The 15,668-nt window shown below is 49.6% G+C and overlaps 1 protein-coding gene across 2 annotated transcripts in view; it reads right to left on the bottom strand.

The window, feature by feature from the left end:
* Positions 1-14,384, bottom strand: part of VAV1 (vav guanine nucleotide exchange factor 1) — a 51,064-nt gene extending 36,680 nt beyond the window's left edge. The window contains exon 1 of one of the 2 annotated variants that reach the window (XM_022557092.3): positions 13,933-14,384. In XM_022557092.3, the coding sequence (XP_022412800.1) occupies positions 13,933-14,136 (204 nt within the window). In that variant the 5' untranslated portion in view covers positions 14,137-14,384. The remainder of the gene's footprint in view (positions 1-13,932) is intronic. The other variant, XM_022557091.3, reaches the window with a different exon arrangement.
* Positions 14,385-15,668: the final 1,284 nt, after the last annotated feature.

A 15,668-nucleotide genomic window follows, 5' to 3' on the forward strand; every position in this document is an offset into this window, starting at 1 on the left:
CAACTTGTGTATTTTAAATATGTCACTGATTGTATGTTAATATGGCTGTTTTTAAAAAGCCAGCAGGAGACCAGATTCCTGCTGTGTGTTCCCCTAAAACTAGGAGCTTTAGAGGAGCTTTTCAGGGTTGAGAGGATGGGAAGAAGGAATACTGTAAGCCACCATTGGTCAATAATGCAAAACACCCTCCCCTGTCCCATTTTTTGTCCCTACCCTTGATAAAACAAAATAAGTGAGACACAAATATATGCTTTTTCTGTCCAAATAAATCTTACTTTAGAGTGTGAGGTGGGGAAAAAGTGTTCCAGGCGAAGAGAACAGCATACAAGGGGTATCTGCTCATTTAGCCACCCCTTCATTGATTTGGCAAATATTTATTGAGCATCTATTATACTCCAGGTACTGGTTTAAGTGCTGGGAATACAGCTGTAAACAAAAGAGATTCACATCCCTGCCCGTGTGAGGCTGACATTCTGGCAGGAGACAAACAACAAGTGTTACATGTATATATATATATATATATATATATATATATATATATATATATATATATATATAGCTTGTTAGAAGGTGGTAAATATTAAGCGAGAAAAATAAGATAAGGGGATGGGGCATGCCAGGAAGGGGTGCGATTCTAAATGAGAGGGCCAGGGAAGGCTCATGGAGAGAGTGACATTTGAGTAAAGACTTGAAGGAGGGAATGATCTGGGTAGGTGTCTGGAGGAAAAGCATTCCAGGCAGAGGGAACAGCCAATGCAAAGACGCTGAGATTGGACCCTGCCTGGTGCTTTGGAGGAAGAGGTTAGAGACCAGTGTGGCTGGAACAGAGTGAGAAACGGGGAGTAGGAGGGAGTGAACCAAAAGATGCTGATTTACCAAAACCAGGGCCATGTGATCAAAATGGGGCAAGGGTTGTCATGAGAGCATCCCACCATCCTGCCATATCTCCCGGAGTCCCAGAGAGTGAAGCACAAATGATTGATGCCTTTGGAAGCTTTTTCTTCAACTCCCCCACTCAATCACAGATCAGACGGAAGGCAACAGCCCCACATTTCTTGGGGGTGCTCAGATGCTGCACCCATCTTGGGGTCATTCTGGGTCCCCCAGGCAAACAGGCACAAGACAGCCACCCCAAGGTGTAGTTCTGGAAACCCCATCCTTTGAGGAGTCATGAAGTCACTGTGGTGTTCTTTCTGGACCAGAGGGAACTTGGGGGAAGCTGAGGATGGACTCATGGGAGGCAGGTCTCTGATGGGCTGTCCGGAGGAAAGGCAATTAGCTGTGTGCTTGGGGCCTGTGACAGGAGAGTCCTAAGAAAGGAGATCTGGGTTTGATCTAAGACTGAGCTAAACTCCAGAACAAGCAAAGCCATTAAAGCTTAGGAGGACTCTGCCACAGGAAGTAAGACCATTGCTTATCATTGATTCTCAGGCAAATAGTAGGAACAGCAGCTTTCTTTAACTGAGATAATACACTGAGCTCAAAGAGGCAGTCACTTCCTCAAGGCCTGCTTGCTCTCAGATCCTACCTGCCCTTCCTTTGCTTTGCTCTGTACCGAAGGGAACTACATTTCCCAGGTTCCTTTGCACCCTGGCTTCCAGGTAGTTTCAGCCAATGGGAGGCCCAGGCAGGAGACCACAAGGTGGGACAGAGAAGCCAGGGTATCTCTCCCTCTCTTATTCTGCCTCTCCAGCAGCAAATACACACCTCCGTGGTCTCAGCTCCCTGAAGACAGCTCTTGCCCAAAGTTCTAGCTCTTGTTAAATGGTTCTGGCCCCTGGCTCCCGGTCACACTACCTTCCTTCTATTTTTTCTCCAGCCTAGTGGCTACTCTCTGGGTTACCTTAGTATCACCCGTCTCTTCTCAGCAATCCCATCGCCCATTAGCCAATTCCCTGAATTAAATCCTCTCTGTTTGAAAGACCTGAGATGACTTCTGCTTTCCTGGCTGAATCCTGACCAGGAGAACCAGAAATCTGAATCTAAGACTATCTCCGTAACCGCTAGAAAGGCTCATATGCTCCCCCCAAAAGAGGCAGTATTCTTATAGTGCTTGTGGTCACAGGTTTGGGGACCTGGCTACTTGCATTCGAATCCAAGCATAGCGACTTATTCACCTGAGCAACTTACTTAAACTTTCCACGTTTCTGTTTCATCTGTGAAATTATGATAATAACAGGTAACCGATTGTGCTTTCCAAAGATGGCCACAAAAATATCACCGATCCAGTGTGCTCTTCTGTACTGTGACTTGTCACACCCCCCTCAAGAGATGGAGTTTGATTCACCTCCCGTTGAATCTAGCCTGGTCTTAGCGACTTGCTTGTCACTGAGAATGCAGCCAAGTGCACCGTATGATTCCTAAGTAGGTTAGAAGAAACCCTCCAGCTTCTGCCTTGGTTCCTTGAGAAACACTTGCTCTCTCTCCACGCTCCTTCTCAAAACCCCAGTCGCCATGTTGTGAGGAAGCCCAAGCCACATGGAGAGACCAGGTTTCCAGGCAACAGCCCCAGCTGAGCAGAGCTTCAAGTCATCCCAGCCCAGGCACTCAACAGGGGAGTGAAGAATCCTCCAGATGATTCCTGCCCCCAGACATTCAAGGTTTCTCATCACAGAGCTGACAAACCATCATCACCATGCCCCATCTGAATTCCGGACTCACTGAATCTGTGAGAAGGATAACATAGTTATTGACATACATCACTTAGTTTGGGTTGGTTTGTTTCACAGTAACAGATAACTGAAGCACAGAGGTACTCTCTCCATGAGTTTGCTGTGAAAATCAAATGAGTACATAAGTTGTAAGTAAGTAGAACAACACTTGCACGTAGTAAGTGCTCAGTAAATGGGAACTGTTTCTGTTGTTATTCGTTATACTTTCTGAACCTATTCCCATCCACTTCATTAAAACTGTTCTTTTCATCTTAAAAAAAAAGAGTGGATATATGTATATGTATAACAGATTCGCTTTGCTGTACACCCGAAACTAACACAACATTGAAAATCAACTATACCCCAATAAAAATTAAAATAAATTTTTAAAAAAACTATTCTTTTCAAAGTACCAAGACCTGGATGTGGATACGCTTTGCTCTTTGGGTCCCTTGACACTATGCCCTTCTGGCCACTTGACACTACAGCCCTATGAGTTAGGGACTATCCTTACCCCCTTTTCAAAGAGGGGGAAACCAAGTCACGGAGAGGTTCAGCAACTCACCCAAGATCCCCAAGTCAGGATCGGCACCCGGACCCCCAGGCAACCGGAGTCCACGGCCCTCAAACAGGGTTTCTCAGTCTCAGCACCATTGATAATTGGGCGGCTGTCCTGGGCATAAGACGACATGTAGCAGCATCCCTGGTCTCTACCCACTCGATGCCAGGACCACACCACTCCATCCAGTAGTGACAACCAAAAACATCTCCAGGTACTACCAAATGTCCCCTTGGAGGACAGAGCCGCTTGCCCCACCCCCAGTTAAGAACAACTGTGCTGTGGCCCGGGTTCAATCCCTGGTCGGGGAACTGAGTTCCCACAAGCCGCGCCACACGTTCAGGGGAAAAAAAAAAAAAAAGCCGCTGCAGTAACCACCATGCTGGGCTGCTTTCTATCTCCAGGGTCGCATGGCCCAATCAGAACTCCCCAAAACCTGTTCCTCCCCCAGGCTTCCCATCTCAGCAAATGATACCCCCACTCATGCGGGTCCCTAAGCTACAAACTTCAACATCATCTGACCTCCTTTCATTCACTCCCAGGCCCCCTCCATCCAATCTGTTAGCAAGTCTGATCAGCTCAACCTCCAAAATGGGAGTCAGATCTATTGTCCCCAGTTCCTCGTCCAAGCCCCCATCACTTTTCCCTGGGACACCTTCATCAACCTCCTCCTCCCAGGTCTGCTTACTGTCACCTCTATTGCCCTTAGAGTCCAGTACCCACAGAGCAGCTTAAAACACTCCAAGACTTCCCATCATATTTAAATCCCACACACATCCCCACAGCCACCTCCAGTGAAGTGCCTTCCTCCCAAATATCACTTCGCTCTGCTCTCCCTTCTCTTGCTCACCTTCTGCCAGCAGATCCTTCATTCTCATCCTCCTGCCACAGGGCCTTTGCACAGCCTTTGTCCTCCCTGCCCCCATGCTTCCCAGAGCTGGTTCCTCATCCTTCAGCTCTCAGCTTTCCTTGACCATCCTCCAGAAGCCTGCCCCCTTTGTTCTTCTCCATCCTGACCCCTGGCTTATTCTGTCTGCAGCGTTTACTACTGTGTTTTATTGATTTGCCTGTTTACTGTCTGTAGCGGGTTAAATGGCAGACCCCAAATAGATACATCCACATCTGATCCCTGGCACCTTGGTGAGTGTGATGTTATTTGAAGAAAAAAAAAAAGGACTTTGCAAGACAGCATTAAGGATGTCAAGGTGTGGAGATCTTTCTGGATTATGAGACAGACGGACACGGAGGAAACAGCCACGTGAAGATGGAGGCAGAAGCTGGAATAACGCAGCCACAAGCCAAGGAACGCCTGGAGCCAGCAGAAGCCGGAAGAAGCACAGATCGGATTCTCTCCTGTAGCCTGGAGATGGAGCAAGATGCTGCCGACACCTTGTTTTCAAACCTCTGCCCTCCAGAACAGTGAGACAATATAGCTGTTGTTTCAAGCCACCCAGTTTTTGAGACTTTGTTACAGCAGCCACAGGAAACAAAACACAGGCAGCCTTCTCTCCCACAAGGCCATGAACTCAGGAGAGCAAAGAGGAAATCTGTGGTGTTCTTTCCCATCACCCCAGCCGTCTGCACAGCGCCTGTTGCCGATGATAAAATAAACGAATGCCTAACTTGAAGAAGCTCTCAATCTCACCTTCACCCCAGCCAGTAATTGTTCACTTCTCTTTGGATTCCACCCCATCCCCCCAACCCCGCCCACCCACCTCCCCACTCCCCTACCCATCCCCCACCTCCCTGGACACAGGAAACTCACTCCCTCCAAAACAGTGGTTCTCTCAGGGGCAATTCTGCTCCCCAGGGGACATTTAGCAATGCCTGGGGACATTTTGTGGTCACTACTGGGGTGGGGGGAGAGTGGGTGAAGGTCAGGGATGCTGCCCAACTTCCTACAATGCACAGGGCAGCCCCCAAGACAGAGAATGAAGCCCCAATTTCAGCACTGCTGATGTAGAGAAACTCTGGACTCAATTTATTGATAGTACTTGATGCCAATATAAACATCGATTGATCGATTGCCTCCTAACATCTCTTCCCCGTTCTTTTGGTAACAGTCCCTCAGTTTCCCAGGTGAAACAGCCCCTCCCCGAGCCTAACTCCTTTGGGTAGAGTCGACCCCGCCCCCAACTCCAGAAATAGGCATGTGACCTGGCCTAACCAATCAGACCATACACATTCTCCCAGGCACAGCAATTGATTCAGAACTGAACATGTAACATCCCCCCCCCAAACGTTCATGTCCAATGAAAGAGAGATCTGGGGTTTAGAGGCCATTAAAGCGACCCTCCCATTTTCCATGGGACACACAATTGTGGGAATAAAAATTTGGTATATCTGGGCACTCTCGTTTGCCTCCATGAGGGGAAAGGATGACTGAAAATGGAGGGAAACACCACAAAGAAAGCAGAGTTAAGAGATGGAGTGCAACGGGGAGAGAGGAGAGGGTTCCTGAGATATCTCCTGAGCTCCTGGATCCAGCCAGACCTGAAGGCATTTCCTCCCAAGCTTTTCAGTTATATGAGGTAATATTATTTTTGACTAAGCCAGTTTCGGTTGGGTTTTCTGTCACAAGATCTAGGACTCTTGCTTGAAACTTCTGCAGACTAAGTTCAGAATTTCCTCAGACCTTAAACTTCTCCAACTGAACGTCCCTTATTTCTTCCACTATTCCCCAAGGGACCTGACTCTCATGTTCCTCTTAAAGCCCAGGTCTCAGAACACCATCCCTGAGATCAAAGGGGACAGTCCATCTCTACAATGTAGTGAGATCTTTAAAAGCCCAGCTATGCCCATCCAACACACCCTCTGGTCCTGCCCACTTCCTGGCACCATTAATGTTAGCAAGGGAGACAAACAGAACTTTGTCTTTCGGTCCCTCAAATATTTCCCAAACTCCCACCCGCAAATTGGCGTGTCACCTGCTCCAGGAAGCCTACCCTGATTGTTTCTGGGGGTTCTCTTCTCTCTGCTCTCACAATACCCTGGGCTTCACTCACCCGTCACTGAGTGTGTTAATCTGTGTTGTAACTGCCTATTTCCTCATCTGTTTCCATGAGTTTCATGATGGTCTGCGTCTCATTCATCGTGGGATTCTCCAACAGAGTGTCTCAGAAATGTCTCTGAGGTGGGTGGTAGTATCATCATTACTATTGTTGTTATTATTGCTGTTATCACCGTCTTCATTTGCCTCATTTTACAGATAAGAAAACAAAAGGTGAGAAGCCACATAACTGGGAACTAGTAAAGGCAGGATAATCTCAGGCAATCCATCCTCAATCATCGCTAACCAACTACCACTAACCAGTAGTAAGTAAGCACTCAACAAATACCTCCTAAATCAGGGAGGGATCAGCAAACTCTGTAAAGAGGCAAACAGTAATTTTTTAATTTTTTTGGCTTTGCAGAGAGAAAGCAGCCACAAACAATGTGTCAACAAGTAGGCAAGACCTTGAATTAAACTTTGTTTACAAAAAGAGGCAGCCAGCCCATGGGTTATAGTGTGCTGACCCCTGTATTAAATGACTGAAAAAATGAAGTGAATATTTGATCAACATTTATTGAGCACCTACTATATGCCAAGTGCTGTTCTAGGAACTGGGGACACAGTTGTGAACCAAACAGACAAAAAGCTTTGCCCTGACACTCCAGTGGGGGAAGCAGATAATAAGCAAATAAGTTAAAAATTATGGTAAGTCAGAGAGGGCTAAGTACTGTGGAGGAGGGCTTCCCTCGTGGCGCAGTGGTTAAGAATCCGCCTGCCGATGCAGGGGACACGGGTTTGAGCCCTGGTCCGGGAAGATCCCACATGCTGCGTAGCAACTAAACCCGTGCTCCACAACTACTGAGCCTGCGCTTTAGAGCCTTCGAGCCACAACTACTGAAGCCCACGCGCCTAGAGCTCATGCTCCACAACATGAGAAGCCACCGCATCGAGAAGCCCGTGCAACCGCAACAAAGAGTAGCTCCCGCTCGCTGCAACTGGAGAAAGCCCACGCACAGCAACGAAGACCCAATGCAGCCAAAAACAAACAAACAAACAAACAAACAAATAAATAAATAAATAAGTACTGTGGAGGAAAATAAAAGAAGGAAGAGAATGGTGGGGGGGGGCGTAGGCAGGGGCAGGGGGTGTGATTTTTACATATGGAAACCAGGGGAAATCTCTCTGATAAAAAACCTTCAGGAGATAAGAGAACAACCAGGGTGTATATCTGGGGGAAGAGGGATTTGTAGAGAAAGAACAGCACGTGCAAAGGCCCTGGAGCTGAATTGCACCTGGTGGGTTCTAGGAACAGTGAGGGCAGGCCCACATGGCTGGAGTAGAGTGAGGGAGGGGGAGAGAGGGAGGAGGTGAGGGCTGAGAGGTGGGCAGAGGCCAAATGCATAGGTTCTTCTGGGTCATGATGAGAACTTTCACTTTTACTCCAAGGGGAGCCATGCGTGGGAGGGCTGGGAGCAAGGGGAGGGACAGGGGTTTCCAGCATCCGCTGTGAGAGTCCTGAAGGGTGACATTTCCCAGTATTGGGCCCAGAGACGAAGTCAGTGAACAGAACAGAATGGAATGGGAAAGAACGCACAGCGCAAATGTTGACACCCCCACCCAGGCTTCTGTCCTGGTCAGCCCTAGTGGACATGTTTAGATGCGATCTTCCACCCAACTCAACCCAACCCACTTGGCTGAGATTTGCTTGCACCAAGCCCCACCCCAAGTCCCCAGCTGCATCCTTCCCCCATGGCTCTGGTCCAGGTCTTCCTCATTCCTCATCCCACAGAGGTTTCCTCTAAACTAGCCCCCCCCCAGACCTGCAACTCTGAAGCCAGCTAGGCATCACCCTGAGGTCCTCTGGCACTGCCTTCTCTATATCCACCCAACCCATTTCCTCGTCCTCCCTGGCACCCAGCTAAGCTACATTCCCATTCCTGTCTTGTGGTTGGATGGGACCATGTGACCAGTGGAACAAGAATGGAGGTGATGGTGCCACTTCTGGGCCTGGCCCCATGAAAACCTCTCAGGGTTTCCCTCCTCATAACTCCCTCCTTGTCCTCTGGCTGAATAGAGAACTCCAAGGGCTTCAGGGAGGATGGGGCCATGAGACGGAAAGAGCCCAAGTCCTGTAGGGACTCTGTAAAGAAGGGCTATCCTCTTAATCCCCCAGTTGACCCAAACTGGATTGTGATATAAGCTAGAAGTAAACTCTTTAAATTCACTGAAGCAATGCATTTCATTACAGCAGCTAACATTTTGCACCCAGACCTATACCACATCCTACAGGCAAGCTCAGATCCACTGAAATCAAATTAGCAAAAAAGAATGACTCCCATTAATTTAGCACTTGCTATACATTAATTGTACGTCAATCACCATTATAAGAACTTAACTTACCTTATCATGTTGAACCCTCACATAACCCTGAGATAAAGGTGCTGTCCACACCCCCATTCTGTAGATAAGACAACCTGGGCAGAAATAGGTTAAGTAATTTTTTTTCTCCAAGATCACAAGGCTAGTAAGTACCTGACTTGAAATTCAAAGCAGCCCAATATATAAAGAGTTCCTAAAAATCAATAAGAAAAAAATGCCAGCAGTCCTAGAAGGAAAAAAATAATGGGCAAATGATATGAACAAATATTATTTTGCAGAGAGAAAATATAAATAGTTCTTAAACATAAGAACAGAGGCCTTACCTCACTCAGAATAAGAGAAATGTATATTGAGTCATAATGAGCTTCATTTATCACCCAAGTTGGCAAAACTCCAAAAGCTTAACAACTGTTGGCAAGGCAGTGGAGAAACCAGCATTCTCATTGCTAGAGGTAATGTAATTGGAACAATGCATATGGGAACAATCCCATACAGAGAACAATTTGGCAGGATCTACTGAAAACACAGACTCACCCGCTTTGAGCCAGCAAACCCTTCTGAGAATTTATCCCATGGATATACTTGCTCATGTATCTGGCTGCAATAATAACATTTATATGTAGCTAGATACTTTTCTAGGTTCTTGATAGTAACTCATTTATCCTTCAGAACAATGCTTCCAGATGGGTATTTATTATCTCCATTTTACAGATGAGGAAACGGAAGCACAGAGAGGTTAAGTAACATGCCCAAGGTCACACAGTAGAGGAACCAAAAAACAGTTCATGGACAAGGTTATTCATCACAGTTAGTTTGTCAGAACAAGAGCCTGGTGCAATCCAAGTGCCCATCAATAGGGGTGATGGTAAATTAAGTGATCCCCAAACCGTGCAATGGAATACAGTTTAGAGAAACTGTCCCTGGCCACATGCCTGCAGGGTGGCCAAAAAAGAAACAGAGTAGGGATCCTGGTACCAGGCTGCCTGGGTTTGAATTTCTGACTGTCACTTTCAAGCTGGGTGCCCTGAGGCAAGTGACTTAACTTCTCTGTGCCTCAGTTTTCCCATGTGCAATATGAGGATAATGATAATATCTACCTCGTAAATTGTTATGGAGATTAAACAAGTCAGTGTATAGAAAGTGTTTTGACCAGGGATCAGCAAACTTTTTCTACAAACATCTGGATAGTAAATACCTTCACCTCAACAGGCCAGACACTCTCTTCATCAATTACTCAACTGTAGAGTTGTAACTGGAAATCAGCCATAGATAATACATAAACAAATGGATGTGGCTGTATGCCAATAAAACTTTATTTATAAAACACACTTGTGGTTCAGATTTGGCCCTCCCATTGTAGTTTGCCAGCCCCCAGTTTAGATGAATGCCTGGCACACAGTTAGCCCAGTATAAGTGGTTTGTTAAGTAAATGGACAATCTAGAATATCATGCAGTCATTTTTTAAAGAAGAATGAGAACGATCTCTATGTATTGATTTGGAAAGATTCTCAAGATGATGGTTAAAGTGAGAAAAGCAGGGTATAAAGCAGTGGGTGGTATGTGCCATCTTTTGTAGTAAGAGACGAGGGTAGTTAATAAAAACCTGCATTCCTATTTGCATAAGGAAATTCTAGAAGGCTATATAGTCAACTTAAAGAAAAAAGGAGTCACTTATGGAGGAAGGTAGCACCTGGGTATCTGAAGAAGATGGCTAGAGGTTACATTTTTTTCCCTGTGCACCTTTTTATGTGTTTTGATCTTTGAATGATACACATGTATTATTTAACCAAAGTGTCAAATATTTTAAAGATTCTACCAGGCTGTCTGTCCCCCAGCACAGGGTGTCGCAACCTCAGCACTGTAGACATTGGGGCCGGATAATTCTCTGTTGTGTGCGACATTGTCGGACGTTGAGCAGAATCCCCGGGCTCTATCCACTAGATGCCAGTATCAGCTCCCAGACGTGACAACCCCAACTGTCCCAGGACATAGCCAAGGATCCCCTGGGGGCGAAACCACCCCAGTTGAGAACCACTGCCCTAACCCAAACTCCTCCAGGCTGTGCTGCCAACCTTCCCCATATCCCTCATTTTCCCTAAAAAGACTTTTTATAGAGGGTTTATCAGGTGTCGACACAGTGCTGAGAAGTATTGAAATACTACAACAGTCTTCCCCCAAAAAGGTGCCGTTTTTAGCCACAGTTCACAGATGGGGAAACTGAGGCTCAGGGAGGCGAAGCCAGCAAGTGATGCTGTCAGGACTGGCTCCCAGGTCTGTCTCCTCCAAGCCACCACCATCAACCCCCACCCGAGCCCACACCTCCTATTCTAACTCTCCTACCCTCTCCCTTCCCTGCCTCTGCCAACAGCACCAGCATTTACAGGCTGGGGACCGAAGCACAGAGAGGTTAAGTAACATGCCCAAGGTCACACAGTGGAGGAACTGAAAAAAGATTCATCATCTTGGCTCCAGTGACCACTCCCATCCTGAGTCTAATCAGCTCCCCCGTCCTGGTGGATCTTTCCCACAATGACTGTCACATTTGTCTCTTCCTCTTCACTTCCTCAGCTTTAAAGTTTCATCTCTGCCACCCGGAATTTGGGCTCCCAGAGAGAGTAAGAGTGTCTGGTCATCACTGTGGCTGCCTATGATGGTGTCATCGTCTTTCTGGGTCTCAGATCTCAGCTTGGAGACTCGCTTCAATCTGACCTCACCCATGAATCATGCCCACCAGCCAGCCCACTCACTGCCCTGCAGCACAACTACGTGGGAACCGAGCTGCTCCCACCTCAGAGCCTTTGCACTGGCAGTGCCTCCGGCCAGGAGTGTTGTTTCCTCAGACTCACATGACTCGTTCCCTCACTTTGCCCAGGTCTTTGCTCAAATGTTGCCTCCTCAGTGAGGCCTCCCAGACCTCCTACGCAAAAGTGCAACCCCACATTCCCAAGCCCCCTTCTCCAGGCCATGTACCACCTCTGACAATGTATATGTTTCCTTATTTGCCCACTGTCAGTGCCTCCCACTAGAATGTGGGCTCTTCGACAACAAGGGTTTGTGTGTGTCTTTTTCCCACTGTCTCAGCACCAAGAAGAGGCTCAGCGTACATGATAATTGTTGATGAATGAACGAATGAATGAATGAATTAATTAATTAATATGCTCTTCCCACTCTCTACCCAGGGAACAGTGGAGCGAAAGCCGAGGAACTCTGAGGAGGAAATGAGAGAAACAAGGAAGCATCCTAATTCCAGGCTCCACACCTTTATGCCATTGTGTGTCCCCCACCCCATTCCACCCCCATCAGGAGCCCTCCCTTTTCTCTCTCTGCCCTTCCATATCCCACTGGTAGTTCATGGCCCGGGCTTAAATCTGTTGATGGACAGGGACTTGAAAACTTAGAGAGGCTGTTCTTGTGATACCTCCCTCCAACTTAATGTGACCACCTTTTAGCTTCCTGCTCATGGCCCCACTGTGAATGGGGCACAGGGCTGAGCTTCAAAGGGAGACAAAATGCACAGGGCAGGATGGCACAGAGCTCCCAGATGGGGAGGATCAAGGATACACCCCTGCCCAGTGCAGGGCCTGACACAGCTAGGCACCGGAACCCAGAGCAATTAGAAAACTCCTACTCACCCTTCAAAACCCAGCACAAATGTCCCCTCTTGCATCAAGCCCAACTCTCCCAGGCAATGTCTTGCCTTTGCTCCAGGGCCCCCAGCCCAGAGATTTCTTCCTCTGCCCTGGTCCTGACAACACAGGGCTGGGGGATGTCTGTCTCTCCCAGTCTGGGAGCACCTTGAGGGCCAGACCCAGGCCTGGGTCCTCGGTGTTGCCCAGCACAGAAAATCAGGACACATTAGTCCCTGCAGCTGCCCTCCTAGAGAATAATGCCACAACCCCTTGCCTTTTATCAGAAAACCAGCTACAGAGAAGATGCAGGGAAGGATAGAAGTTCATCCTTAAGTCTAACCACTTTCCCATTAGCTGCTGTTGAAGCCTCACTGGATCTCGACTGCTTGCAAGTCTGGGGCCTGACTGGTCTGACAGCTACTTCCTTCTGTGTGGAAGCCAGGAGGCAAGGAAATGGAGGAAAATTTGGGATGGCCTGTGGCCAGAGCAGGTGGCTGGGGGTGGCAGGGGAATCTCTAGGGTTCCCCCGCCGCCATTCTTTCAGGAAGCCTGCCTGGGCTAGGGGAGGGTGGGCCTCTTCCACGTGTGGCCCTATCCTCAGGAAACACCCCCAGGGACCCCCATAGGCCCACTCCCTGATCACTGACTGCCCCTCCCCCCATCCGCACAGGGCATCTCAGGCCAGAGAGGAGGCAATGCCCCAGCCTGCCCACCATCCGTCCCCAGAGAGGTCCCCCTCTAGCCCACAGCACGTCCAGACAAGCCTTTCCTCCCAGGGTAGGGCCTGAGGGCTGGATAGCAGGTGTCAGGCCCGCAGGGCAGGCAGGGCAGCCCCAACCACCAGCCATCACTTTCCACCCAGAACTCAGGAGGCCAGAGGGAACCAGAGAAGGTACAACAGAAAGAGAATCCAGTCCAGTTACCTCCCCCACCCCACCGCATTCAAATAGGGATTTGAATAGATTTCCTGAGCTGGGGGCGGTCACAGTCAAATCCTCCCCCGCCTGGACCCCGGGGCCCTGGCAGAAATCCCTACAGAGAAAAAGCAGCTATTTCTAGGTTCCCAAAACCCCAGGACCCACTCTCAGGGTTCTGGACCAGGTCCTGCCTCAATGTGCCCCCTGGGATGGATGGAGTTAGGAAGACCAGAGCCCCAGGCCCATAGCACCCCACCCGCCCCATGCTGCCCCAGGCCCAGGCAGGAAGCCAAGGGGAAGATGTGAGGGGAAGGAAGGGGCCCAGTGCCTGGGAGGAGGAGACACATGTGGGGGAAGGAATCGGAGGAGGCCCCTCCCCCATAGCCGGAATCTTGTGGCGTGGGGGGGTCAAAGGAGTTGAAAACCTCAGACACCCTATTGGCCACCCAGGGGGTTCCTAGCCCCCCTCAAGACCCCCACAGAATCCCTTTTTGGGGCTTGATCCGCACTGGAGCCAGCCTGGGGCTTTGGGAGCTTTAACCCCAAGTTTGCCAGTTCTCAGCCTAGATGTGGGTTAACAGTGAGCCTATGAGCCCATTCCCGTTAACCTTGGGTGGGCCACCCCTGTATCCCCGAGTGTTACAACCCCCATATCCCCCGTACCCTGTGCCAGACCCCGCGGCGGGGGGGGCATCCTCCGCTCTACACGGCTGGCCCAGAGGTGCAGAGCATCAAGTCCCTGGGTACCAGCCTGGGATGCCTCCCACCACCCACCCTGGGGCAGGTCCGTCAGTGGCCATCTCACCTGGGACATCTGGGGACGCAGGTTGACCTCCCGCAGGTTGATGGCTTGGGGCAGCAGGTTGTTGAGCAACTGGCACAGAAGGACGCCATCCCGGAGGGCCTGCGCCAGTTCGCACACCTGGGCCCCATCCCAGGTCACGCGGTGGCTGGGCGGCAGCACCCGGCACTGGATCAGCCAGTGGGTGCACTGGCGCCACAGCTCCATGGCTGCTAGCTTCCCGGGCCGGCCTGTGCACCCTCGCGGCCTCCTTCGCCGCCCGCCTGCTTGCCTCCGCTAGCTAGCTACCACTTCCTCTTCTTTGCCTGTAACTGTCGCCCTGAGACGGGGCGGAGGGGGAGCCGTGGGAGTTGGGGGGGGGCACCTGCAGCCCAGCCCCAGCCCAGCCCCTTTCCAGCAGGACCTGGCCTCTCCTTCCCCCACCAACTAGCACTGGGGCATCTGGGAGTGGGTTCAGGGTAACAAGGCGGAGGCCTGCCGCCTTCCTCTGTGTCCAACCCAAGAGCGGTACAACCTCGGAAACATATTCAAGATCCACCCTGTTCTCACCCCTCCCTCCTCCGCCTCCACCCTCATCCAGCCCCCAACCTTGGCAGCCTGGACCAGCACAGTGTCCTCCGCCCCATGGCCGGGCTCCTGTCCTCACCTCCCCACCCCCAATCTGTACTCCCCACATCAGAGGGCACCTATGAACACCTAAGTCAAGTGGGGATGCCCCACAGCCCCCCTCGTCTGGGATAAAAGTCAACCCTGCAGCCCACAAGGGCCTGCATGAGCACTCATCACCTCCCTGCCCTACTTCTCCCACTCTCCCCCACTTTGCGCTGTTCCAGCCAAACGGGCCTCCTCAGTGTTCTTCCAACATACTAGGTAGCCCCAGAAGCTTGCCCTAGAATCCTGCCACAAGGCCTTTGCACATGCTAGTCCTCTGCCTTAGGCAATTTCACGGCCAGCTCCCTCACTTCCTGCAAATCTTAGCTCTAGATCAATCGTCTTCTCATGAAGTTTTCCCAAACCTCTCCATTTCAGATCACAGCCTTTTTTCCCACCCCATAACACCCTATCCCACTTCCCCACCTGTTATTTTATTATACTTATTTCTTTATTGTGTATTGAGAAATTTGTGTCTGGTGTTGGAACCACTCCCCCCAGCACCTGGCACATATACATGCTCCATAAATATTTGTTGAATGAAGAATGAATGAATAATTGAAAGCTCTATGGCTCTACCTCTGACATTTATCCCAAATCCGTTCATTTATTTCCATGGCCCTGGCCACCATCATCTCTTTTTTTGGACTTCGATAGTGTCGTTCATTGGTTTAGCAAATATTTACTATCTTTGTAGCCCTTATCATTACCTGAAATCATGTGCTCGACGAGGTCTCTCTACCCACCTCCACCCCACTAGATTGTGAGTAGTCTCCCCCCTCCGTCTCACAAGCACCCACCCACCCCACCCGCCACCCGAGCCACCCCCCGGATTTTCCTTTTTAATTATTGTAACCACTAAGGGGCGCTAGACTCCTTTCACTGGACATACCCCCTACCCTCTGACTGTATCAAAACCAGGCGGGGAGTGGGTCAAGGAAGGGATACCCTTCAGCCTGTCCTGAGACTGGAGTCTCTTCCACATTGGCAAATGGGGAAGCCCAGCCTGGAAATTCCCAGATTTACGATCCTACAGGCACCAAAACTTTCTTCCCCAACCATCCGTGGCTCTCTATGCGCCAATTTTC

Source organism: Delphinapterus leucas, unplaced genomic scaffold (assembly GCF_059928025.1).
Source record: "Delphinapterus leucas isolate spDelLeu-1000000601 "Yukka" unplaced genomic scaffold, BTC_Dleu_Yukka2 spDelLeu_asBTCV2_sq25, whole genome shotgun sequence".
Taxonomy (NCBI): domain Eukaryota; kingdom Metazoa; phylum Chordata; class Mammalia; order Artiodactyla; family Monodontidae; genus Delphinapterus; species Delphinapterus leucas.